At 41.9% G+C, this 27093-nt stretch overlaps 1 protein-coding gene across 1 annotated transcript; it reads right to left on the reverse strand.

Moving 5' to 3' along the window:
- Positions 1-999: 999 nt before the first annotated feature.
- On the reverse strand, positions 1000-26976 carry specc1la (sperm antigen with calponin homology and coiled-coil domains 1-like a). Its single transcript, XM_084946081.1, has 16 exons — positions 26789-26976; positions 16286-16442; positions 16055-16193; positions 13988-15609; positions 13408-13615; positions 13136-13209; positions 11876-12051; positions 11402-11565; positions 10956-11083; positions 9919-10009; positions 9278-9367; positions 9015-9174; positions 8645-8747; positions 6543-6659; positions 6395-6454; positions 1000-4631 (listed from the first exon to the last, which is right to left on the reverse strand). The coding sequence occupies exons 2-16, from the start codon at positions 16403-16405 to the stop codon at positions 4542-4544; spliced, it is 3342 nt and encodes a 1113-aa protein (XP_084802207.1). The 5' UTR covers positions 16406-16442; positions 26789-26976; the 3' UTR covers positions 1000-4541.
- Between the last annotated feature and the right edge of the window lie 117 nt (positions 26977-27093).

Raw genomic sequence — 27093 nt, forward strand, 5'->3', positions numbered from 1 at the left:
TTTTCACAGTACTATAGTGTTGTGATCAGTCAGCTGGTCGAAGCACGTCGATGACCATGGAAGAAAATGGGAGCTAAGATTTAGTAGTAATTTGTTTTCCAATATAGAAGTGCTGTTTATCCAGTACTTCTGAGGTAATGTAGCCTGCTTCTTGTTTTCAGGCTACTTGGTAATAGATGAGATGTACTTGACTTCCTAAGACCATCAAAGGTATGTGATAAGATAACTGGAATGTTGGGAGAAGGTTTTAAACATGAGCAATTAACTAAACATCCAGTGGGTTACACAATGAAACACATAAATCAGTCTAATACAAAACAGATAACTGGATAAGTGTTTTACTGTCATCCAGCCTTTTATCCTTAACAAGGTCGGGGGTGGGGGCGATGGGGCACCTGGAGCATATCCCAGCAGTCACAGGGCAAAAGGCAGGGTGAGAGACAACCACTTGCACTCACTCCTATGGCCAATTAACCTAACCCCACTAAATGCATGTCTTTGGCCTGTGGGAGGAAGCCATAGCACCCACAGAGAACCCATGCAAACATGGGAGAACATGCCAACTCCACACAGAAAGGCCTGCACCAGTTGTTGGAGTCAAACTCAGGACCTTCTTGCTGTGAGGCAACAGAGCTAACCACCGTGCCACCATCCTGCACTGTGTTTTGATCATTTGATCTGAAAAGAGGCCAGCGCAACAGAAGGACAAACAAGTAGTTCATACCCGTGTGTGTGGTGAACTATAATGAATGAGACGATCTGAAAGCCACACTGGATTATGTCCTACTTTATGTTTGTTATGTGGTACCTGATTTTTGTCCTTTAACTACAGACATTTGCACCACAGAACGATGCAGCAAACGTATAAACTGGTGCAAGAGAAGCAGAATGCAGGAAATAAAGTTTCTGATGCTCATCATTTCCTGGGGAAGGAACATCTTCTCCACCACCCCCACCTCCCCAAGCCCAGCCCACGGCTGAAAAAGGACAACAAACATGGCTGTTCAAATGGTCCTTTATAACTACGAGAGAAAAAACATAAAGCAAAACCAGAACGCTTTTTTATTTCTTACAACTGATTATCATCATAGTGTGCACTTAATACTGTAGCTTAGTCCCTTTATACACACGCATACATACACACATTTATTCAATCAGCTGTCACTTAGCTGAGGGACTGTTTCAGCACTGCATGTAGTGTGATCAGAAAAGTAAATCCACTTCAACAACAATCTGCATCAGACTGTAAAATGTGGTATTATTATTAAAACAATACGAAAAAAGGCAACATGGAAACAAAAAGACAAATTAAAGCATGTTCAGTGAAATTCTCAGAGCATTTTCAAGTAAACAAAGAAAAATACAAGTAGCATGATGTAGTGGACCCACTAAAGACATAAAGCTCTCTTCACATCCTCTTTAAGGGCCTTTTTCTAAAGGACCAAACAACGTCGTCCATCGCGGCTGCATCATGTGGCGGTGGAATGCGCGCCCTAGCTTTTGCTGGCCGTCTGGTCTCTCCTCAGCAGGCTGGGCTCGGTGGTCATCAATCACCACACGTCAGCACACGCTGGACGTTGTAAAAAAGAAACGGTCCCAAGATCACTAAAGCGTGATCAAAACACATTCCACTTTCAGGATCGCGAGGCTTCGAATCTCCTTTGCGCCTCTCGTTCCTGTCGGGAGCAATAAAAGACATGGGCCAGCGGTGGAATCAGGCAGAGCACAATGTTTTTTAAAAGAAAACTAACAAAAGGCTGCTAATCGTCAGCGTCTGGCCATCAGCAAAGAGCCTCTGCCTTCAAAAGTCATTAAATAACTCAGTCTCACTCCATCTCGTACACAAACACAAACAGTTGATGTGACGGGCCCGTGTGCTCACTTCAGATCACTGGATGTCCACCGCTGTTTTACACACAGTAGCAACGAGCTTTTAGCAAACGGCTCGCTTCGAAATCAACACAGAAAAATGTCGTTTCTAATGCAGCTATTGATACTAGCTGGTAGCGCTACGCACTACAGTCACCTTAACCGGAGACATGAAGAGGAAAGTCCAACATCAGCTTCAAAAACAAAAAGATTCACAGCCATCGCTCATGATCAGCGTTTCTCGAGAGGCACCAACATGAAAGAGAGGGTTTTTCCACAAAACCATGTCCGCACTGTGAAACTGGTTTGGAAATACGGCTGCAGCTTAAAAATGTCACATTTTCAGTCTGAGAAATATCTGCTGAACTATTAAGGCAGGATATTATTGTGGAATACATTAAAAAAAAGCTTATCTCAGTGCAGCTATTCAAAGTGTGCGTGTTATAAATCGATAAACATGTAAGACAACGTTAGCAATGACTTCACTATAATGCACTATGCAAATAAATAGAGTGAACTTGGTATGTTGAGGCACACAGCAGTCAGACAGCGTGACAGTAATGGTGCAGACTGAAGTTAGAGTTATTACATGGCATCGTGCTCCACAGTATTTCCTTAGTAATGCTTGGACATATTATCAACTTTATTAACACTGCAAAAGCACAAAATCACCAAAACATTTTGCATATTGCAAAATGGATTACCTAATAATTTGTGTATAATTAAAATAAACGGCCTTGCAACATTTCTGGACGTTAAAGGAAGAGTTTAAAATCTTGTGTAACATATGCGTTTGGTTTCTTGCTACAAGTTTGATCTTAATATGTCTGATTCCCCCCTTAAAGGTCACACGTTGTGCACCATTCATGTGCTTATTTTATGCTTGGATTACCTTTTGGAAGTCCAGTTCTAGCCACCTGCAGGTGCAAATATATAAATTCACCATAGACCTCGATTGTACACAGAAAGCAAACATCTGCATCGAAACATCCAGATTTTCACATCTGGGACACTCGGGGACAAAGCAATAAAGGGAGGTGCGGGTGCTTGTTGCTTTTTTTGACACATGGTTGTGCACCTTGATTTTGAACTCTTGACTCGAGGAAGGCAAGTGTTAACCACTACCATTTCCTTCTACAAGATGAAATTTAACTTAAAGGGTCACTGATTTGACACAGTACAGGAGGTCCTGTTTGCATCGCACACACAAACATGCAAGTAGTCAGAACAGAATTTCCAGGGAAAGCTCTAAAAATAGCAGCTGAAGGCAGTCTAAAGGTGCGGAAGGAGGTGACCTTGAAGGGGACAGGTAAGGCGTTTGCTTTTCACAGACAGTTCACAGAACTTTTGATCACACTTTACAGATCAGAGCCAAACTGAGGTTTTCATGTCTGGTTACTGGCAAGAAAGCAGCAAAATGCATCACTGAAAACGTCCACCTGCTGCTTTAACTGAAACACTGCTTTGGCCTAAAATAAATTTTAAAAAAAGCTCATGAAAGTGTCTAGTCTTGCTTCCTAAAACCAGAGCCTGGCATGAAATCTACAGCTGAGTCCATTATCTAAGGTTCTAGTTTTCTAGTTACTCATAGCTTGATTATGATGAAATGTGTGCTGTATGTGCCCAATGAACGAAGTGCACGACGGCAACTCCAGGCCTATAAAATACAAACACATTATATAGTTCTTCAAATGAATATTAGTCTAAAGTCTTGGATCTATTACAGAAAACCTATCATAGTGTGTTAGTGCGGCTTAACAACAGAAAAGTGCAGCAGAGTTGTAGAACAAAGTGCACACCTGTCCTTGAAAGCAGTCAGTCGTGATCAGCATCAATGAATGAATGAATCTGAAACTAGTTTGGCAACTCCTCAAATCCTCAGCTTTACAAACTGGAGAAGAAAAAAAAGAGCTTGTTTTCTGGTCTCCTGCATCAAAACTCACACAGGCACTTTATCCGTTGTATGAGAGGCATCTGTTATCGCACTGCAACATCTGGAAGACTTGGAGTAAAATCCTGCATCTGTCTCAAGTCTGACCAAAGGGAATTTACAAAGTTTTAGGGGGAAATTCCAACATGACTAACCTTTGGTTTCTTATAATGTAGAAACTGAACATTTACGGGGGGAAACATCCAGTAATTATTCCCCATCAAGATGAAAAGCCTATGACAAACCTTATGCTGCAAAGCAGAGTGTTTAAAGTCAGATTTGATGGAATTCCCCTTGAACAAACTACAACCTGGAGAATGGGTGCAGAGCGGACAAACGTATGCAAGACAAAGCCAGATAGAAGGCACTGAGACTTGGCTTCTTTTTCACGCTGCTACTTCAGGCATGAATTGGAGGAAAAGATGAACCACAGGTATTCATATCCTGTCCTTCTCATGGCTTTCTAGTATAATGGTAAACAAACAGGCAAGCCTCTGGACTACAACTCCACACAAGGGTCTCCTTAGCTGCAGTGTGAGGATGTGGCACTTGTCCAGCAAAGTCCTGGTCTGCAGTTAGTGTTGTTAAATAGCGTGGACACACTTGCAGCATGACTGAGTGTTGCTGTGATGCATGGGGAGTAAGGAAGAGTTGACCGTGCAGTTGGATTGTTGCTGAGAGCTCATGACGGTCAGTGTGGCTCTGATTGTGCTGCAGGAGAAGGGCGAGGGAGACGGTGAAGTCAGGTCTCAAAGTACTTGTAGATGGCTGTAACGTAAGTCATGACACTTTGCCAGTCTGGCCTCTCTGTGTGCACCATCTCATTAATGTCCTGGAAAAGACAAACAGACACTTTAGACACTACATATTTTATATGATGTTTTTCACTTCATTAAAGGGCGTTATTTATAATTTATCAATAATGATTATGGTTAAACACAACCAAGTCGTCTTGATAATAAGAGTTGCCAACTCCAGCTGTAACAGCAGTAAGTAAACCCTGAGTGAAGCATTTGATTTATGATATGTACCTACTGATGAACAAGGCCGGATAGCATTGGAGAGGATCCTGTATGTTTACATTTTCAACCCATTCAAATAAACTTCCAGATGAGTTTGACATTCTGGGAAACTCCTTAGACTTGAACATAATTATGTCTCATAATTATGTTCATGTTTCATCTCATTTGTGTAATCTCAAGCATCACCCTGAAGAACGAAGTCAAAAGCCATGCACCATAACTTCCTGATAAGCTGTCTTTAAAGCTAATATAACTACAAACACTACATTTAAACACAACCCAGACATTTAAAATTGTATTAAGGCTAAAGTTAAGCATGATTACAGCTGGTCTCTACAACTAACAGGTGGCTGCTGTCACAGCTCTCTGCAAGGCTTCTCCTCAGCTCATTCAAGTCACTGCTGGACCTCCTAATCATGCCTGAGCCCCTCTGCAGCATTTTCAGGGGAGCTATCTGACAAACAGCACGAGGGTGATCACCCTAACACGCTATTTAAAAAGCTGGTAGCAGTCTATAGATAGCAGTCATAGCAGTCATTCTTTAATAACCTTTGTAATAGTTTTTGTCAACAACCTTTTTTTGTGGAACAAGACGATATCTAAGATGAAATGTACTGACAAGATGAAAATAGAAGAAAAAGAAAAATCCAATCAGAGCCTATTAAGTTGTATACAAAGGCGGGACGAGTCTGGGATCAATCCAATCAGAAGTAATCTCCTTGTGCTGTAAAGCTTAGTAGCGCATATTTGATCTTTATGACAAAATATCAGTGCTTGGGAGGAAAAGAAGAGCAGATATGGACACATTTCGCAATTTGATGTCATGGGTGCTTAGTGAAGCGAGGGGAGCAACTCTCCCTGTTAAAAACAGGACAAACTTTATACTCTATATTTTAGAGATTACGAACTAAATCAGAATGTTCTGTCAAAATTAACACTGATAACCAACCTAGCTGGTATTGGTTGCCAGTCTGCAATAGATAGCAATGCAGTAAGTCTTGGTTATTATGTCTGTTTTTTTATATATATAGTCTTTGCTTAACTGGTAAAAAGAATCAGAGAGTCTGTGACAGACGAAGTGAGGTTGACAGAGAACCAGTATACACTAAAAAAAAAAAAGAGGGAAGGCTTTGTAGATTCATATTAAGACCATTCCTTTTCAGGTAACCTTACCTTACGTTGACTTTTCATTGAGCCAACATGGTGTAGCAGTTAGAAATCCATGTTTGCTAAAGCCGCACATTACTTAAACACATGTACGCTTGTACTAACTTAGGACGTTGTCCAAATTTGAAATAAAAGTCAGTGTATAGCTCAGATCTTTGATGATAGATGCACAAGCAGCTGAGTGAAGTTTATGAGGTTAAAAGCAGAACTATAAACGGATCACAATTAGAAAGCAGACTGCAGGTTAACTCCAGCCAGAGATCACAACAAGCAATCTGCGCGAGCTTGGCTGCCGTATTGAAAAGCAATGAAAAGTATATTCTCTATGCCATCCGTTCTAAATTTGTGTCAGGATTTTTGCTGTATTTTATCTTAATTCCTGGGGTTTTATTTTAATGAAGCTTACCAAAGTGCATTTGATGCCCACGCTCTCTGCGGCCTGGAAAGCTAAGGTGAAGTTTCTCCTCTGATGAAAAGAAGCCACAGTTTAAGTCACATGTAATGAAACCTGATGATTAAAAGAAGTTTGAGCTTTTCTTCCGAACGTCACTTGCCTTCTCCTGGCTGGTGAGCTCCTGGTACGGGATGTGTGCGGGCAGGTAGGTATGGAGCACGGCGCAGAAGGCCAGGCCATCGTTCCAGCTGCTGCTGAAGTTGGTAATATCAATGTTCTTTAAAAAAAAAAAAAAAAAAAAAAAAAAAAAAAAACACAAAGGTGATCCATTTAAACTTTGATCATACTCGACAGAACATTTACAATCCAGACCACAAATCAATAGGAAGCTATTTTCTGGGTAAGGTGTCAAACAAGACTGTACAACATTTCATCCTTTAGACCTTTACATCATGAACGTCACCGCCAGACGGCCGATCTCCACATCGTTTCAGACAACACTATTGCTCACAATCAATTCTGCTTTCACGGAACCATTTAAAATGATTTATCTGCTCGATCTGATGACGGTCCTGGGATTTTATATGAAGTGTCAACACTACTCATCCATATCATATCATATCTATCATCTTTTCCACTATCAGCTGCCATCTGACCTTTAAAATCAAAAGATTTACAGCATCCTGCAAACAACCACTTAAATTATATCCTCAAATATCTTTAATGTCATAACTATAATCTACACCATATGCAGTGATGCAGAGAGAGCACTGTGTTTTTATCAGAAAACTACATCACAGGATATACTAAATGTTGCCCACTTCCTGGTGAAGACCTAAGATGCCATGGTAACTATACCTTAGATCAAATAAAAAGGGTTGGGGTGATGGCAGAGGACTCTTGGCACATCTGTTTATTGCTGCTTAAATCACTCTGAGGTCGTCACTGGATTTATCTTTATTTTTTTTAACCATAGCTTTAAAGAGCCTGCGGTGAAATTAACAAGTGAGACCTACGCAGAGCAATCAGTCTGCAGCAGTAAAGGGTACTGCAAAGTTAAAGGGTGTAAAGGGAGACAAAGAGTTCATCTCAACTCAGGAGTTAAAGTTGTGACATTATTTACCTTTCTCTACAATGAGGTATCGCTGCCAGTGGCAGAGTGCACCACTGCATCTACCTATGAACGAGGAAATGATGCCGTCTTCATGTTTTTCATTTTATCTCGCTGATAACAGTTTACTGTGCAATCTTAGCACCACATTAGACCTGCATCATGTTACTGCTTATGCACACCCTCCGCTGATTCTTCTCATTAAAAGCATTCAACTAGCATCTGCAAACATGTTTCCACAGTGAGTAGGTTGTTTTTACACTCATTTGGAGGATCACGTCCACCCCCTGATCATGCTAAGAAACTTTATACACAGAATCGGAACACAAAGATCGCAAACACACAAAATGCAGAGGACAAAAGTAAGCTAGCTCTCTGTGTAGACTAAAACTTTTTTACTTAGTAATATTTGCCTAAATTTGCAAATAATTTTGTTTGTAGCATCATCTTGCCACAAAGCAATGAAGCTACATTTGGTAGCAACCAACACCAGTTATTAAAAGCTCATTTCCAGCTTCATCTTTTTATTCTTGGACTCAACTAGAATAGCTTTCCATCACTGACAGTTCAATACAATCCTTATTTAGCTTCTACTGGGCCGTGTGCAGCCCCTCAGTTCATCCTCTATCTGATTGAAAAAAGCCACTTTAACTCCCATCTGACTAACGGCTCCTGACAAATAAAAGGTACTCAGGGTAATCTGAAACCTAAGCTTTTGGCTCACATACATCATTAACAGTACATACGCTGACCTCATTACATTAAACATGGGCCAATATGAGCCATTGCTACAGAAAGTTTAGAAGAGTGTTAAAACCTTTAACTATTAGAATTGCAAGGGCAGTAATTTTCCACAAGGCAACATGTCAGAAGACGGTTGTGCAAGAAGCCTCAAGCGGAGATGAGGAGTGGGCTTCAGAGGTCTGGTGATCTCATTTCTTTCTAACTCCACACCCCCACGTTCTATTTTCAAACTTGAACTCAGCCTTTAGATTGTATGCAGCTCCCTCTAGAGATGCGGAAGCACTTTATATACTCTTTGTCACATATAGTGTACGACTACAGCTGCACTTCAACTGTACATGCTGACTGAGGTGTTTCAAAAGTTACAGGTACTTTTGATCATGGGGACACTGACAGAAGAGAGCTACCTGATAGCCCTCAGTCTTCTTCTGGCACCACTTCAGCAAAGCATTCCTCTTAGAGCCTCCGTACTCTCTGGCCAGTGCTGACAGCGGGTCCTTTCTCTCCTCTCTGTAACAGAAACAGAGGAAAAGCATAACCAATCAGTTTTAAGACATTTTCCATACCAAAAAGGCAACAGATTACATGTTCATCTGATTTACTTAATGAGTAAAGAAAAGCCATCATGAGCTGGGCTATGAAAAAAAACAAAAAAGGGATCAAGAAACATGAGATTAAAATCACTGACAAGAATGGAAACAGACAATGTTTTTTAAGTGCCAATGTGAGCACATTAGAAACACATCAGAGGTGAATCAGTGGATCAACATGTGGTACCTTAAGCGGCTGCGGGCTGTGGGAGTGATGGAGGCGGTTGGGGAGGAGGAGGACAGAGAGAGTGGGGAGGAGGCAGCACTCATTGCCATCAGGGAGGATGACGAAGACCCCTCCGAGGCTGACATGTCCCTCTTAATCTCCTCACTGCTCCGGCGGGTCACTGTTTAAGTCACGGGAGAGGAAATCAAACTCAGCTTTTCGTACTGAACTACTGACCGAGTTACTTCATAATTAGTTCATAAAACATAGCCAGCATCTCTAACCTGAGATCGCCTTGGAGGAGTCAATGTTGGAGACCCTCTGGAGGGCAGATGGAGGTCGGCTAGCTGAGGTTCCCCTGAGAAGGTGCTCAGCTGTAAACATCACAGTAAACACATACAGAACAATTTACTCTATGAGCAACTTCCTCTGAAATGAGATGTCATGGTGGGGGCAGAGGTCAGTAAAAAGCCACATTCCAGTCCCTCCGAGTTCAGGGAATACCGACGCACAAGGCTGACACGCTCACCAAGAAAACAATAAATCAGTGAAGAATAAATGGACGACTGAAGGCTATGGCCAAGACTGCACGTTCACATGAAACACTTGAACTCATTAGTGTTGAGAATGAACCGAGCAAACCAAGCACTCATTATTTCCTGCTTATCATCCTCTACACATACAGGAAACCTGCTAACGTCCAGGCCTCTGAGAAAAACAGTCCCTCCATATACCCTGAGAGAGGGGACAGCCCATTAATCCTATTAATCACTGTGACAAAGGACTGCAATATTATATGAGTAATCCTCATGAACAGGACAATATTCTGCATGTTTATATGCGTACACCCAGCAGCTATGAAAAGCAACAGTTCCTACATAAAGAAAAAGAATTATTTTTTTTTATTTTTATGTAGAATATGTACCTGGCATGGAGATGTCTGTGTAGCTGGGCCTCTTATCACTCAAAGAGGAGAGCGGCTTGGCTGATGACATTGACCCAGTTATGGAGTGTCTCTGAAACAGCAGAAAAACACCTTTTATTGCACAGTTAAAAAAATAAATAAATCTGAATGCAGTGATTTGTAAAACAGTAGGCGGAGCTTCACTTCTGTAATGTTATCTGAGCTAAAAGCACAACACAAAGTCGCACTGATATCATTGGAGAGTGTCACATGATCAAGTATAAGAGCCTGCAATACTATGTGAAAAGGAGAAGAACCCAAAAATCACCACCACTCAAACCCTTTAGAAGCCCAATGCTTAAAATGTACAGTGTTGTGCAAAAGTCTCGAGCCATCCCTCATTTCTTTAAATTTTTTGGTGTGACCACCTTAATAATTCAAGCCTGGACTCTCCACAGTCCAGGCCAAACTGAAAGTTTTCTTAGAATTAGTTTCTTCTTCAGGACGCTGGTAAGATCCACACCATCACTGGCTCAAATGCAGCTCCAACTCACTTCAAAGCCTCTTCCGTGTTTTACAGATGGCTGTAGACACTCACTGTTGTCTCCTGACCTGCTCTACATACTGACAATTTAACTAAAAATTTCAAACTTGAATCTGTGAGACCTGTTACCACTGATTTTCAGTCCTCAGGTTTTCCTTATAAATTTCCTTTATTAAGAACAGCTTCTTGACAGGGCCAGATCTCTCAGGTCCTGTGTCAGGTCTTTGCTGGACCTTTTCCTATTTCTAAACGACATGAGTTTCAGATACTGTTCACCTGATGTACATGTTTTTTGTAGGACTGCCTGTTCTTCTGAAAGACTTTCAGAAATGATTTTTGAAGGTGCTCAAGACCACTTTAAAAGGATTCATTATGGCACCTTGGAAGAAGCATAAGCATGTGCTCAATGAGGAATATAATTTTTGACCTTGCACTAGTGTGAAATAGTATGTAAAGCAGTAAGCTAATAAGGGACAAAAATGCTAACATGTTAATTAAAAACCTTTTCCAGTACCTGCATGGGTGAAACAGCAGCTGCTGGGGGCGTCTTCATGGGACTGGGGCTGAGGGGGGTTCGAGGTAACGGAGCAGCCGGAGCTGTTGGAGGTGTTGGAGCCACAGAGGCACCATTTGACGTTGGACCTGAGATATAAAGAAGCAAAGGTTCACATCCAGTCATATAAAGTTTAGTTGGGACCTTCTTCAGCAAGCAGACAAGCCTGATACGTCAGGAGTCCTGTCTGCAGTAAATCAATAAAAATGCTGAAAATGTATTGAGAATATATTGTTGGGGGGTAAGACTTAAATTTATGTCACTTGTCTTAGTCAGACTGGTGACTCTTGACAAAAAACTAACTAACTAACAATATGGGCTCTCGTTGGTGAGGGAATTTGGGGAAAAAAAATATAACAAAAGCAGCAGCGAAGGTCTAAAAATCTAAAACAAAGACAGTGTTGTACCTTGTGAGGCACTATCGAAGCTCTTGATGAGTGTTTTGACGGTGGGTGAGGGCTCCGAGGAGGTGGAGGATCGCCTGCTGAGACCCATGCCCTGTCTGAGAGCAGCTAGGTCCCTCTCCACTGCATTCATGTAGTTATACACTCTGCCTCTCTCCTCATCCTGCCTGGAAAACACAAAGCACTCCACTGAGCATGTGCACTCTGAGCACCTGTGGTGTCAGTTTTGACATTATCAATGCAAAAATGCCTCTGCTCAGTAATTTACTGAGATAGAAAACAGAATGTGTAATTCACAACTTATTTTTGTTGTTAATTCAACTTTGGATTTAGCACAAGCCCTGCTACTGAGCATCTAGTATCAAATTTAATGAAAATATGAAATATCACAGTTTTTTCTCAAAAAAAAAAAAAAAAAAAAAAAAAATTAGGAGCTGACTGTTGCAGCTCTTCCATGCGTCTCTCTGTGGGTCTTACTTGCGACTCTTGACTTCGTCCAGCTCCTTGCTCAGCTTCTCGTTCTTCTCCTGTGCTTCCTGAAGTCGGCGCCGCAGGTCACCAATCTCCTCCTGTGCTTCCGACTTGATGTCATTAGCAATGACGACAGCGGTCTGCAGATCAGCCTGGAACTGACGCCACTCCATTGACTCCTCCTGCACACACACACACACACACACACACACACACACACACGTAATGATACAAACAGCTGAACATTGTTTATGCTCATAACAGCAGACCCCTCAGCAGTATTTTATCAATACTGTATTTAGCAGTATGGATAAATTCTTTTGGCCACCAGAGGGCAGTTTTTCCTTTAAAGTTGCTATGGAGATGAGCACTATTTGTAATGACAGACTTTCCTTATGACAGAAACATTAGCATTCATTTAAAATCAGGCCTTCATGAATTCCCCCTTGCGCTCCGTTTAGGTTTCCATCAGCTCCTAAAGGAAATATCTGCGCTTCTAAAAATGCCCCGCTTTGTTTACCAGTTAGTTGTTACGTTTTCTATCTGCTTTTTTGTGTCAAAATATCAGGGGATTCTGCAGCAAACTTTTTGAAAATTCCACAGTGATGGAAAAAATTTGGTTTGTGGAGCTAGAAGTCATAATACTGCATTTATTTAGTATCCAGATTTTATACAAAGTACTGTCTTAAAACCTAGTTTTTGTTCCTTCTAGTATAATTTGACCTTAACTTGCTGGTAATCAAACAGCCTCAATCCACACTCTTTCACAAACGTGTGCACGTTCACATTCTGTGTGGCTGACTTTGCAACAGCATGTTTCGATTTTGTATCCCAGAACTCCTGTGACAGAAGATAAAAGTTATGGCTGCTGTGATTATATTTCAGAGTTGCAAAAGTCCTTCCTGAAAGCACTACTGACTGCTGGACAATACTTTTTATTTGATAAGACTTCAAAACTCATTGTTCTGGTGCTACAGCTGTGCTTCCTGGATCATATTTCATCATCTTGGCTGGCTGACAATGAGACTGGGGGATTTTTTATGGCTTCATCTGACATGGTCAGTAGAGAGAGGAACAAAATATGGGAAAGGGGAAGGGAATGATATAGAGCAAAAAATGGTCCAGCGCTACGTGTGACTCCTCAGGTCACTTCATAGGTGTCTCGTGTTGTTTGCACCCGAGCTGCGTGGCTATCAAGATTTTTAGGCTGTTGGATGTCAGCAGTTTTTAAAAGATGAGCACCTTTCAGTACGAATGCCCACTTACTCTCAGCCTGCGGTGAAGAATCTTAATCTCTCTCTCCATGTCGTGCTTCTGGTCCTGCAGCTTCTTCACAGAGTCTGAAATCAGAAGGCAATGTTTGGTGATGCTATCATTAAAGAACGCACTGATTCAAAAGCAGACGTCCTTTTCATATCAGAATTTCTAAGGCAAGCTGATGAGCATGCATACATGCTCACATTGTTCTACTACTTGATAAAAGTTGGCCTTCAGCACAAGCGTCCACTCGAGTTAGAGTGTGTCTGCAGCCCACTTACTTTCCAAATCTGTGATAATGAGATTGTCATGGAGTTTCAGAGCTTGGTGCTGCTCCACCTCATCCTCCAGTTCAAAGATGGTTTCCTTCATGTCAGCGATCTCGGTGTCCTTCTCCTGCAGCTCCATGCGCTGCTTCTCCAGTGCACGATCCTGCTCAGCCATTTGCTGCTGCGCCTGCTCCTGGAAGTCTCTGTATTCACTGTCCAGCTGCGCACAAGCAATTAAAGTATACTTCATTTAATTAGACAGTAGACAAGACATTAGGTAAAAACTGACTGCAATAAATCTTCACAATAACCTGCCTGCTATTATAACTACACATCTGTGCAGTTAGCTCTGTATAGTCTTAGAGAATGTGTACCATTCCTTGCTAAAGTCTGACTCTGGAGAGCTGGTGATACTAAATTTGTGATATCTGAGACACTGAAGGACAGGTAGTAATAAAGCTGTAATTTTCATAACCCAAAAACTGAGAGTTGTTGCACCCTAGATTAAAGTAAAGACATTTAGGTCAAACGCCTCAATTTAGCTTCTATTTGCGTGAAGATCTGATGTTCCACTCACTGTCCTTGAACTAACCTTACTGAAAGTCTCCTGCAGCCGGCTGAGTTCGCCGTGGGCCTGTTCCATCTCCTCCTGCATCTTTGCAGCTTTGGCCTCAGCCTCCTCTTTCCCCAGCCGAACACCTTCCAGCAGCTGACAGATGTCATTTTTGTCCCCCGCAGTGTGCAGAGAGTACAACTCGGCCACTCTCTGCCTCTCTTGATCCAGCTGGGCTCGGCAGCGGCTCAGCTCCGCCTGGTCGTTGCTCACGGCTGCTTTGTACTCTTCCAGTGCGGCCACCATGGCAGCTCGATCCTGCCTCTCCGAATCCAGGAGGCGCTCCATCTGTTGGTTCCTCTCCTTCAGCACTCCCATCATCTCCTGAGCTTCAGCATTGTCCTGCTCAGCCATCTTTAACGTGTTGGATAGGTGCTGTTGCACCCCCAGTAGCTGCTCTCTCTCAAAGCGGGCATTATCTGCCAGATCTGCGTAACGCTGCTCCAGCTCCATGTAGCGCCCACTCTTGATGTCCTCCTCCAGCACGTAGGATATATGATGCTCTTCGAGGAGCGAGCGCAGGTATTCAATCTGCCGGCCGTAGAGCTCCAGCTTGTCGCTCTGTTGGCACAAGGAGTCCATGAGGATGACTTTCTCCTCTCCGAGCCGCTCGTTCTCTCCATTCAGCTCCTGTGTGATCTGCTGCAGGTCAGCCAGTTCCTGCAGTGTCGCCTGAAGCTCCTCAGCTGTGCTGTGCTGATTCTCCTCCATCTGTTGGATGCGCTCCGTCAGACAGGCTACTGACACCTCACTGGCATTGCCACTGCTACCCCTCCGTGAACGCTCCCTGCTAGGCGCACACTCCGACTCAGATGACGAGGAAGCTCCAGATGGGGCATCCAGAGCATCGTCACTGGAGGTGACAGCTTGGTAGACCTCACTTGACTCACTATCCAGGTTGTCTGCCGAGCCTCCATGCTGGTGTCCTGTGAGAAGATCCTCCAATGAGCCAGGGGCAGAGCCTTCCACTGAGGAGGTCATAGTACCTGTGCCACCACCATCACTGTGCCCGCTACCTGCAGCCAGTTCTGGACTCAGGGAGGAGTAGTTGAACAGCTTGTCAGAGCCATCCAGCCTCTGCTCCAGGGAGAATCCCAGAGCATTGAGCCGGTCTTTCAGCATGCGGTTCTCGCTCTTCAGCAGGTTGAGCTCCTCTCTGATGGCTTGATTCTGCTCTTGTAAGAGAATCAGAGTGGACTCCACATCAGCGGCCGTGATGGCTGAAACCTGGGGCTTCTCTTCCTCCCCAGCTTCTTCCTCCTGTGGCACCTCCTTCCCACCAAGGCCGAGTTGGGCCCTCATGTCCCTCAGCTCGCTGCGAAGGTGAAGGATCTCCACGTCTTTGCTCTTGGCCAAACCAAGCAGGTCTTTGACTTTGGCTTCCAGAGCCACTTTATCATTAATCTGGCCATCTGACTTAGACTTGCTCATACGGCCCTCGGACTCTGCCAGGATCTGGCGGCGAGAGCGCTTTCCTGAGGCCACATCCCCAGCTACAGTCCCTGATGCAAGCTGCTTTTTAGCTGTGGATGACTGAAGGCGGTCTCGTAATGAACTTGGCTCCTTGGAAGTGGATGATGATGCACGTTTGGATGAAGTACCTACAAGAAAAAGTGAATTTCTTTTATCCTGGTGAAGTAACACTGAAAAAATAATTTTTACAGCTTATCTGAGAATATGAAGAGCTCAGTTTAGCAATGTTTTTGTCTCATCCTTTTTCTTTTTTTGCTAGTAGACAATTCCCATGCTCTTATTTTGACAACTAAGCTGCCGCTAACCAGCAGCTGCTGTGGTGATGATCTTCACTATCATTGCGCTGCTTGGGTCTCTCACTCATGTCCCAACATCATCATTTTGGTGCCTCAAGGCACCTCCTATTGTAAGGTAAAGACCTTACAATAACACGGAGAAAAGGCCAACAATCCCTTGGCAACAGTGAGGAAGAAAACCTCCCCTTTAACAACCTCCGGCAGAAGCAGGCTCCAGGAGGAGCAGCTCCAGCCACAAATACATTCCAAACCTGTGGGATACATTTTTTTGAGATACCTGAAGTTGTCTTTGGCTTGCTGTCTAAGTTGCTAGCGCTTGTGCCAACAGACGTAGTCCTCTTGGTCTTAGTGACGGCACTACTTGATGAAGGATTCCCTCCAGCCATAGCCGCTAAGAGGTCATCATTGCTTTTAACCTGAAAGAAGAAAAAGTCAACACGCTCACAGAAAAATTAATGAAATCAGAAAACTTCAGCTGCTACACGCTCCATCACTTGATGAATTTTACCTTAGACAGAGGAGCAACGGTGGTGCTTTTGGCTGGGGGCTTTCCACCGGTAGTCACGGCCTCTGACTTTCCTCGATCGCCGCTCACCTTACTCACCGCTGGCCGGACCGTCTTCTTCATAGTGAGCTCTCTGATGCTGAAACATTTACGGCTCAATCTGTACACAAAAAGGAAAGGAGACAGGAGAAAGGTAATGTGCGTCAGCCTCCAGAGCAATAGCTCCAGTTTTCCATGGAAGAAGAATTCTTTCCACAGAGACAATTCCCTGAACTCGAAGAAAGAAAGAAAAAAAAAAAAAACTGGGACCACATCAAATAGCTGAGCACTTCTCGAAACCTCTGCCTGAGCTCGGAAATTTATTCAATACAGCCGGTGTTTGGGATCTAATTTTGCTTTTTTTAAATTTATTTGTGAAGCCTACAATGATTAGTTTCTGGTGGATTGTTAGTTTTCTGCATATTTAAAAAATATCCCGTGTATACTGTACACCCCCAGATTCAGGAATGCAGAATAAATACTGACTTAATGGCCTCTAAAGGGCAGCCTCCACTAGATGGCTGTCATGTGTTTGTAATTGTTCTCTCAGTTAAGACTTTTAGCTGCAACAATGATACCAGAATAAGTGGCCGCTGTTGGGGGCGTATGTGCAAAGAATGTGGCTTTGCAGTCTTGGCCTCAGCACAAACAAACAGGAGGTAGGGAAAGCATCTTGCTATCATCGCAAAGAACGTTCAGCAGGACCAAAAAAGGGAAACAAGATTCCACCTCCCACAGATCAACCGAACGCTCAAATATCCGGCATATCATGAGAGGCAAAAAAAAAAAAAAAAGATTAAAAAAACAACACCACAAAAAACACAAAGTAATACATTTCACCTTGAGCTGCTAAGACATGACTTAGTGCCATTCTAATGTGAGCCACACATATACCAGTTCACAATCCTTGCTGCTTTATTTAAACAACCTGACAAACCAGAAAAGATTCCTAATGACGATTTAATCTAGGCTCCTGAACATACTTACATAGTGATAGACCAAATTAGTAACAGATGACACAACTATACTCTCTCCAACAAATGAAGGGCTTTTTACCTCTCACCAACAATGTGTTAAACCTGGCTATTAAAAAAAAATAAAAAAATACACACAAAAAACCCCCCAAAAACCCAGGAGGTTTTACTGAGGTTTTATTCGTAGAATCTGACTTGATGCCATTATAGCAAGAAAAGGGATTTGGGAAGCAGCTGGAGACAAAGAGTAAGTGCTTTTGCACAAACTTGGATGTCTTTGAGTTCACTTACGAGGGAAAAAGTGAGCTAAAGTGATTTATTGTGCACAAGCAAACCCAGCTCCAATCTACCTCTGAGTCAGTGCTCTGTTATTTTCCCAAGAAAAAGTTTGCTGTTTAAAAATGGAAATAAATACACAGACACACAGTAGATCTGACTTTAAATAGAACGCTGTGAAGCTGACCAGCATGCTGCAGTGGGCCATAAATGTTTAGACTGTTAGGTGACTAAGCCTTTTTGCTGTATCACGGCTAAATAAATACACGTAGTAAAAATGAATTAATATTTAAAGTAAACTGCATCACCAGTTTATGTTTCCCGAGAACTCAGAATGACCTGCTACCAAGTCACAACTGTACTGTACTCAAAAACAAATACCTTTCTAACAGATTTCAGCTGTGCCTCTGGGGTGCAGGTGCTGCTTAAAATCTGCCATCCTGTATCAAGTCTTCTACACAGAGTCCTTAAAAAGATCCAGTTCACACACGCACACAGTCTTTACTATCACTCTTCACAGCCTTTCTTCACTATCAATATCAGTTATGAGGAGTCTAAATGTCCTTTGTGTGCTTTTTAAGTTGTAGAATACAAATACACATCACGTAAGGCTGTTTTCACACATGAACTCGGGGAAAATGTCAGGAGAATCATGGAAGAGCATTCTCAGAAGTTTTCTTTTCATATATTTAACACACAGTTATGGAAATCTCTGACTGAAATCTCCCTGATTTAGGAGACGGTGCTGTATGGGTACACCTTATAGGAGGAAGAAAACAGAACAATTGTGTGTACTTTGCCACAATTGGACAGCAGATGGACATTTAACGTCCGATCTGTTTGCATTGGACACTTGCATTCTCTCATGCACCTCTGTCTTTGGGTCCTGCGATGTGAAAGCATATTTTATTCTTTCCCTTTCACCTTTGCTGCAGGTCAAATTTTACAAGTGTGTTTTATTTTCATAACCCCAAAACTTTTAAAGACTGCTCTCAGAACAAAATGAAGTTTGGTTCAGACGTTAGTGAGGATGGTCTCTGTCTATGGAGATACCTTTGGAAAAACCCATAAAACCACGTCTTTATTGATATACCGAGGTGTCAAAACTCGTCGTTAGAGGTACGGGGAGGTCATCAAATGTCGTCAACAGGAAGGAAAGAGTTGACTGGCTGGACCTCAGAAACTGCAGTGTGGTAGCAGGGTGTAGTCTGAAGCTCAGGTGGAGTAGAGAGTTCAGGGGGCAGCGACAGGAGAGGCTGCCTGGCAGCTATCAATCCTCCACAACATGTCTCTTCTAAGCAAGGTGTATGGTTGGTTTGGCAGCCCCACCACTATAGCGACCTGCGCCTTGATCTAGATCAGGCGGTGAAAAAAAAAAACAGTGATAAAAACTGTTGGAAAGTAATAAAGAAAGCAAGCACAGCAATCCAATCGTGTCTTGCTGTGTGTGTTGGGACCCTGTGATGGCAGGAATTTGCTGCAAGCAGGTGGGTGGGGCTTCCATGCCAACAGCCAGAGCTACATGGACGACATGACCATATTAAGCATGTCTCAGTGACACAGCTTTTCTTATAGCAGTGAGGTTGAACTTGTTGAACTTGTTAACTAGTTACTGGCAGAATCATGAACTCTGAAGTGTGCAGAGAAACTCTGTATAGAAACTGAAAAGAAATCATCCACGATTGATGATGGAGATCCAGAGCATACTTAACCACCCAGAAGAACACTGGGGTCTTAAAATGGTCTTCCTAGAACCCTGACCTCAATCCCATAGACCACCCATGGGAGCACCCTTGGGAAGCAATGGACAATAAAAGCCAGCTTGTTGGCGTTTCACTACCTGATGATGACCTGAAAGCTTTGTTGGCTCAAACGAGGAGGAAGGGCTTGCCACAACTGCAGAATCGGCTGGTTTCAGGCCACAACCCTAAACAATTTGCATGGTTAAACTGATCTTGGGTAGGGTGTCCATTACCATTTTGTCTGCATTTTCGATGTGTATTTATCATTTTGTAATTTAAATCTAAAAACATGTTGCTGTTTTGAGAGCACAAGCAGACCATCCCACCGAAATGCCAAAACAAATCCACTGGATCCAATTCGGGAAGAGGTCAAGGGTTCAGGTTTTTCTTTTAAATTGTCACCAACGTGTATATTACCTTTTTTTAAACAGGGAAAGTTACTTTCAACAGTCGTGGTATGCAAGTCTAAAACCAAACCAGACCGGTACAAAGAAACAAAGAAAAGCCCAAATGTGTACTTAACTGTGCAAGTCCAAACACCAGCAAGTAAGCAACATCTTTAGCTAAAGACAGCCAGAAATCAGTTACAGCCAGATTGCCATTTTAAGCAATATCCAAATACACAGTGCTGAAAAAAAATATTTACTATTTTCTGATTTCTTTTTTTCTATATTTTTCACACTTACATGTTTCAAACAAATCAATCAGATCAGTTCCAAGGGGAAAAAACATTGCCAAAAAACATCTTAATGATCCCCAAGACTTTTTGGGAGAATATCATGTGGACTGACGACACAAAGGTTGAACCTTTTGGAAAGTTTGAGTCCCGTTATGTCCGGCACAAAACTAACACGCCATTTCATAAAAAGAACATCATAGCAACAGTCAAACACGGCGGTAGTAGTGTGACGGTCTGGGCTGCTTCGCTGCTTCAAGACCCTGGATGACTTGCCATAATAATAGGACCATGAATTCTGCTGTCTACCAGAAAATCCTGAAGGAAAATGCCTGGCAATCAGTTCATGGTCTAAAATGTAGAGCACTCTGGTTATGCAGCAGGACAATGACACTAAACACACCATTAAGTCCACCACAGAATGATTCAAAAAAACTAAATGAGAGACCAAGTCAAAGTTTGGACTTTGAACAGGCCGTTCATGCCCGAGAATTAAAACAATTCTGCAAGAAAGAGTGGGCCAAAATCCTGTTCCAGTTCTTGCTCCTCAAGGTGACACAATCAGTTAATAGGTTAAAGTGCCAATTGCTTTTTCGCATAGACACAGGTAGGTTTTGATAACTTTTCTTTAATAAATTAAGCTGTTACTTAAAAATTCACTTTGTATTTACTCATGTTATCTTTGTCTGATATTAAAATTTATTTGATTATCTGAAACAATTAAGTGTGACTTATATGCAATCAATCAATAAATAAATAAGAAAACAGGAAGGGGGCAAATACTTTTTCACAGCACTGTTTGTTCTGTGCTCACATTATAATACAAGTCCATCTTACCCGCAGGACTCAACACTCAACAACCAGCCAGTTTTCTGAATAGCTGAATGTTTTTGAATGCAGATGTCTGAAACAGAGAGCTGCTAGCTGGAGCACAACCCTTTTTCGCTGGGTCTGAATAGACATGGGAGCACAGGCTGGGGACCAACAGAGCAGCTAAATAGGGCAGAGTCAGCAGCCTTTTCTTTCACTCTCCCACTCTTGAAAACAGTATGCTCTTCAACATGCACCACACACATCACTCTAACTTGGTTAAATTTGTAAAAAAAAATATAATATATATATATATATATATATATATATATATATATATATATATATATATATATATATATATATATATATATATACACACACCGGTGTGTTTTCCACATTCCTACACCAGCATCTGTGATCAATTACAGTATCACAAACAACCTCGCCTAACAAACAACACTCCTGCTGACTCTACATTGTTGGACTGAGTGTTCATAGTATAACCACGTATTACGTGTTTAAATAAGGGACATTAGATAAGAGGAGACAGTGAATCCTGAATAAAAATCTATGGGAGAGTTCTGTAACACAAAAGAAGCGTCTCCCCTGCCCCTCACCCCGAGAGCCAATCAACAGATAAAAAGAAAAACATATCAGCCACTCATTAGAGTTTGGAATTTCAGAATTTATAAAGGCCACTAAGCAGGAGACGATAGAGAAACACCCTTCAACCATGAGTGTTGATGTTGCACAGAATGTCCACCAGGGGTCACTCTGGAACTCCCTTTTTAGCAATGCCACAAAGGCAACAGGCAGCTGTTGGGCACACTTGGGCAGAGCATGAACAAGTAAATAAGTAACTACATATAACAAATGTTACAAAAATCTGTTTGATTTGTGTGTCAAAGGAAAAAAAAAAATCCAATATTCTATATTTTTAATTCACCAAATATCAATATTAGTCTTAAAAATCCTATAGAACTTTGCTCTTCTACAGTGCTGGCTGATGGACCAACAACAGCTCAAACAAGATTAGCCTACAGACTGATGTGTGTACCACATATTTTTGACCATGCTCCCATCTGATAGCAGAAGATCTCTGCAGATAGGCAGGCAGGCAGTCTGTAGCTGCAAACTGACTGCCAACGCGTCACAGCCGTTGAACCATAAATTTCCCCTCTATTGCTGGGTTGTTTCCCAACAATTTAAAACAGTGAGAGCAAGATAAAAAGACAAAAGGGCAATAGAGGATCTTAATGAACAGTCAAGCAACAGCAACAACCAGATACCCCACGTTTCAAAAGACAAGGACACTGTTGAGAAGAATTTGATAATATGGAGGTATTTTGGTTATTTAATAGAGGTGGGAATCACCATATATCCCACTATACGATATTATTGCAATTTTTTAAAATATTTTGCGATAATTAGATTCTGTACATAAAGGTAAACTTTATCAATATTCATTTGATCTAATATCAAAGTCTCACACTCAGTCTTTCTCTCATTTCAGTCAGTTTTATTGTTGACAAACTGAACGGTTTGTATTACAGTCTAGTCCAACTTAACTGAATGCAACCATCTGGTACAATTATAGCTATTCTGAACTATGCAATTTATGAAAACTATGCAGCCCATTCAGCAACTGAAGAATTTGAAAGTAAATTAAAACAAAATATAATTTTACATTAAATAAAAAAGTTTTAAACTTAATTAAAATAAAACATGTCTTAAATTAAAATAAGTAAACTGTAATGTTTATTGCTGCCAAAAAACAAGTTAAACACATTTGGACAGTGAAGGAATGTCAGGATTCTTGCTCAGAAAAAGGAGCTGATCAACATGCTCTGAAGTCAGAGTTCCAGCCCACAAAAACTTTTTTTGTAACAAAATATCGATTTCTGCTGTCCCTGTATCGATACATTATTAGCAAACAAAATATCACGATTCTACACAGTATCGATTTTTTCCCCCACCCCTATTATTTAAAGTCCAACAAAGAAGCAGAGCAGCGTACACTGCCAGTTGTGTTGAGAGCGTGTTTCCACTAATGTTTTTTATCATCTGAAGCAGCACCATGCTTTAGAGCACATGCAATGCAAGACTTTACAGTCTCAGACATGTCCTTATGTACCGGAACTTACAATGGAAAATGAAGAGACGGTGATATGAGAAACACAAGTCTATTTTACTGCAAAACACACCAATTAGCACAGTTGACAATTTAGCATTTAAGTGGCCGAGTAAAGTAACTGAACCTCATAGCCAACTCCCTCACCATAAACATTTCTCTCAGATGCTACTTTTTTTAGGATGGGCAGAGACACTCTTCATGTTTGCTCATGTAACATCCTTTTATTCTATGAATGCATTGTGCAAATATAAAAAGCTTTTTAAGCCTTTTAAGCATGATTTTAGTGTCACTATTTGACTTCTTTGTTTCTTCTATTCATACAGTTATGTCTCTGTAACCACTGAAATTACAACTATGGCTCTCTACCCATTCAGTCACATAGGTGCTTCAAAATAACTGCTCAAATACCTGCCTGGAGGCATTTTGAAGACGGCTGCCGGGTGGCTAAACTTACATTGAGCACAACCGGTTTAAATACAGCTCAAATATTTAACAAACAGCACAGAATGAAAAGGCCAAAGTCCACAATGTTTGCCTGAAACTGGCAGACACGTCTTAAATATTAGCCAGGCTGTTGACTGTTAACAGCATAAGTTTACAGTGGAGGAAGGGTGACTGCTGAACTGACATTCAGAATCTATGAAATACAAAATGACATCAGTTAAATGTAATAAAGGTGCCTATTTTGATCAGGATGCTGTTGAAAAAAAAAATATTTATAAATGCATAAATATGTCTGAAGGTTTTCAGTCATTCAGGTCATTGTAGTCTAAGGAGCTTGGAAAGAAAAGCGTCTCGACTTCTTTAAGTTGCTTGAAGACGTTTCACCTCTCATCCGAGAAGCTTCTTCAGTTCCAAGGTCAAATGGTGGAGAGTCCCAGATTTAAGCCCTATGGGAGTGTCCCTCAAGAGCCTACAAAGGACCCCCTAATGATCTCTACCTAATCACACAAGCCAAGGTGTGAAAACGGGTGTAGGTCACAATCAACCAAGGTTTAGAGTGAACTCATTGTGAAACCTAGCCCCACCCTATCGTGATTTACTGAGATCAAATGGCCCAGGATGTGAGTGGACGTTAAAGGGTCTGGGAAAGGATCTCAAAACTGGATTATAGATGGCAGACAGTTGGTGTTGTAAGCCACCGCTTCTGTTCAAAGATGGTCGTTCACAGTGGACATAGATGAAGGAGTGAAAGAAGCCATCTATGTCCACTGTGAACAACCATTTTTGAACAGAAGCGGTGGCTTACGACTTCCCAGACGCCTTAACGCCCACTCACTTCCTGGGCCATTTGATCTCAGTAAATCACATGATAGGGTGGGGCTAGGTTTCACAATGAGTTCACTCTAAACCTTGGTTGATTGTGACCTACACCCGTTTTCACACCTTGGCTTGTGTGATTAGGTAGAGATCATTAGGGGGTCCTTTGTAGGTTCTTGAGGGACACTCCCATAGGGCTTAAATCTGGGACGCTCCACCATTTGACCTTGGAACTTAAGAAGCTTCTCGGATGAGAGGTGAAACGTCTTCAAGCAACTTAAAGAAGTCCAGACGCTTTTCTTTCCAAGCTCCATAAATGCATAAAGGTGCAAAGCTCACTGTAAACCATGCAATTAAAGCTGAGATAAGCCAAGGGGCAAGTTCCCATTATTTCAAATTAACAGAGCTCTTGTAGTTGATTTCGCTGTCAATAAGTGCACTGGATCTGATCCAGGGTTGCACAAAAACATGAGCTTGAGACAAAGAAGAAACAGTGTTTGAGAAAGAGGTGGGGGGAAAAGCACAGTGGTCTAGTAAATAACCCTTCCCTGCGCTCTTTCTTTAACTGCGGGGAGGCACTTCCTTGCCATAACATCAGCTTCCTGTGGTGGCGTCTCCCAAGAAGAAGAAGAAGAAGAAAAGAAATGTTGACCCTGCAAGGGTGACCGTTTACAAAGACAAGCAGAGATCAGTCCAGTTGAGACAGACTTTTTCAAACCTCAAATTTGACTTAAAAATGTCTGGTTATTAATGCCAAACAGGAATGAACTATCTTATGACAAAGCTTTAACTATTTAAATCTTTAAATCTATAGACTAGTGAGTGCTTATGGTTTTTGCACTCAGCTGTCAAATGCACATTCATCTATGCAAAGAGGTATTTATGTACTGCACCAATACAATAATACCTTTCTCCTGTACACTGCTGTTGCTGAGTCAGTCTGATCACCTCCTGCAGTGACACTTTCAATCACCTGAGAAAGAGCGGCTCCTCTGTTTTTTTTCCCCTTCACCACCACATAGCACTGATGCACAAAGAATCACAGCCAGCAACTATGTGGTGTAACCACAATATCCAGAACTGCTGACTAACATCTTACTCGTATATCTAAATCCAGATATCAGTTTGGTCACAGTCCATGTTTAACCAATAACCATGTGAGCTCCTCTCCCAGCGGTGGACCCTCTTTCAAAGACGGGTAAATCCGGTGTTACTTCAATCCTGCCACAAACTCGGTGTCCGTAGGGCCTGCTCAGCATATTTATAAGTGCCACAGAGCACGTTAAAAGTAACCGCTTAACTGATTAACTAGTCCGTGAAAGCATCTGCAGTCATGTGTCTGCTCTGTTTTCTCTTCTTTAATTTTGTCACTGGCCTACATTCGTACATTTTCTGTGTTCAGTGCCACTAGAGAACAAAGTCTCCAAGACTGAGATTTCCCCAAAATGTGTTTTAGTTCTATTCTCAAAGAAAAATCATTCATCGGCCAGAGACCACAAAGCTACATTTCCCCTTTACTATCTCCTGGAAACTAATCTCATGAGGAGACTGTGGTATATTGATCTCTCCAAACTGTTGACAAAAGTTGAGAGACACCTGGTTTTACATATAAATATATATGTATCTAATTTTCAATAAATGTAGTATACGAATAAGTCACATCTTTGAAACAGCATGGTTAACCAAAAGAAAAGCTGAGATATCAGTAGTGTTGACTCCTCTCAAACAGCAACACAACCGTCAGCCCTAATACGACGTGTGAAATGTACACGTATGTCATTTAGCCATTTTATTTTAGGGAAAACAATCTGCCCACACTACGGAATAAATGAACATTTGTACTACCCTAGGAAAAACAAATAGCATCTTAAAATTATTGACATAACCTAGCTAGCTAGTTAGCTGTACTGTCAGGCAGGCAGTTAGTAAACTTCCTGCTTTGCCTTTCAAAACTAAAGCACCAACCTAGACACGTAAGCACACCCCTCAACAGCTACTATCGAAAATGTCAACAGACGAGTGAAAATAACAGTTAAAGATGACATGAGGTATAATGCACGCAGACACAAGATGTTTTTTTTTTAAACTGCAGATACTTTTAGCTAGTGAAAAATGTTCTGCAGCGAAAATCAGGACATATTTAAAACACTATTTAACAGTTAATAAAGCATGACGGCAACTTTATTTTGAGGGAAAATCTCGATTTAACAATAGCTGTGGTTTTACTGGCACACATGAAACTACTGTACGAATGCCCCCCACAGAGACTACATGGCAATCTACTTATTGTGAAATTATTTATGAGAGGACTCAAAGCACGCTCGTTAGCTTGACAGCTTATCCAAAATCGGGTGTAAGGGTTAAAACAACATTTCAAGCGGTAGTTAAGCCAACACAACTAAGAAAACTAGGCTTGGTTGTTCATGTGACCTCGGCGTAGGTGCCTGCGTTTCTTTTCAGTCTGTTAATTTCACCGCGCTGCCAGCAAGAAATACCAACAATTATGTCGCTAATGCTATTATTAAGCTAACGATGTTAGCATAGCCGGCAAAAAGACAGCGCCCCTCCACTTAACTGCAGAAATATTCCTACCTAAGGTTCTCCTTATCTCCCAGCTTGGCAGGTTAGGGCCCGATAGGCATCCATTTGCGGTCGCTAACAGTCTGCCTAGCCCACAACGTGTTACGGCAGCGGGCAGCACCGGTTTCGGATGTCGGCTCCCTTCTGTTGGCAGCAGCCGCCGCATGAGCCTCTGCCCCCTCCCCGTGTTGGATCACCTCAGCATCACCCGCAGGAGCGCTCCACTGCCTCCACCATAAGCAAATATGTGGTTAATTTGTAACCAAATTAACGACTTTACACGATTTAATTTAAAATGAAGAAACTGGAAAACCATT

This window comes from Perissodus microlepis, chromosome 12 (assembly GCF_051167445.1).
Source record: "Perissodus microlepis isolate ML-2025 ecotype Zambia chromosome 12, ASM5116744v1, whole genome shotgun sequence".
Classification (NCBI taxonomy): Eukaryota; Metazoa; Chordata; class Actinopteri; order Cichliformes; family Cichlidae; genus Perissodus; species Perissodus microlepis.

Excerpts from the sequence above, each read along its gene's own strand:
- specc1la (XM_084946081.1), bottom strand. The coding sequence starts at position 16,405 with ATGAAGAAGACGGTCCGGCCAGCGGTGAGTAAGGTGAGCGGCGATCGA. Across the intron at positions 9,368-9,918 it reads CACAGACATCTCCATGCCAG|CTGAGCACCTTCTCAGGGGA; the intron begins GTACATATTCTA and ends TGATGTTTACAG. Across the intron at positions 6,660-8,644 it reads AGAAGACTGAGGGCTATCAG|AACATTGATATTACCAACTT; the intron begins GTAGCTCTCTTC and ends TTTTTTTTAAAG.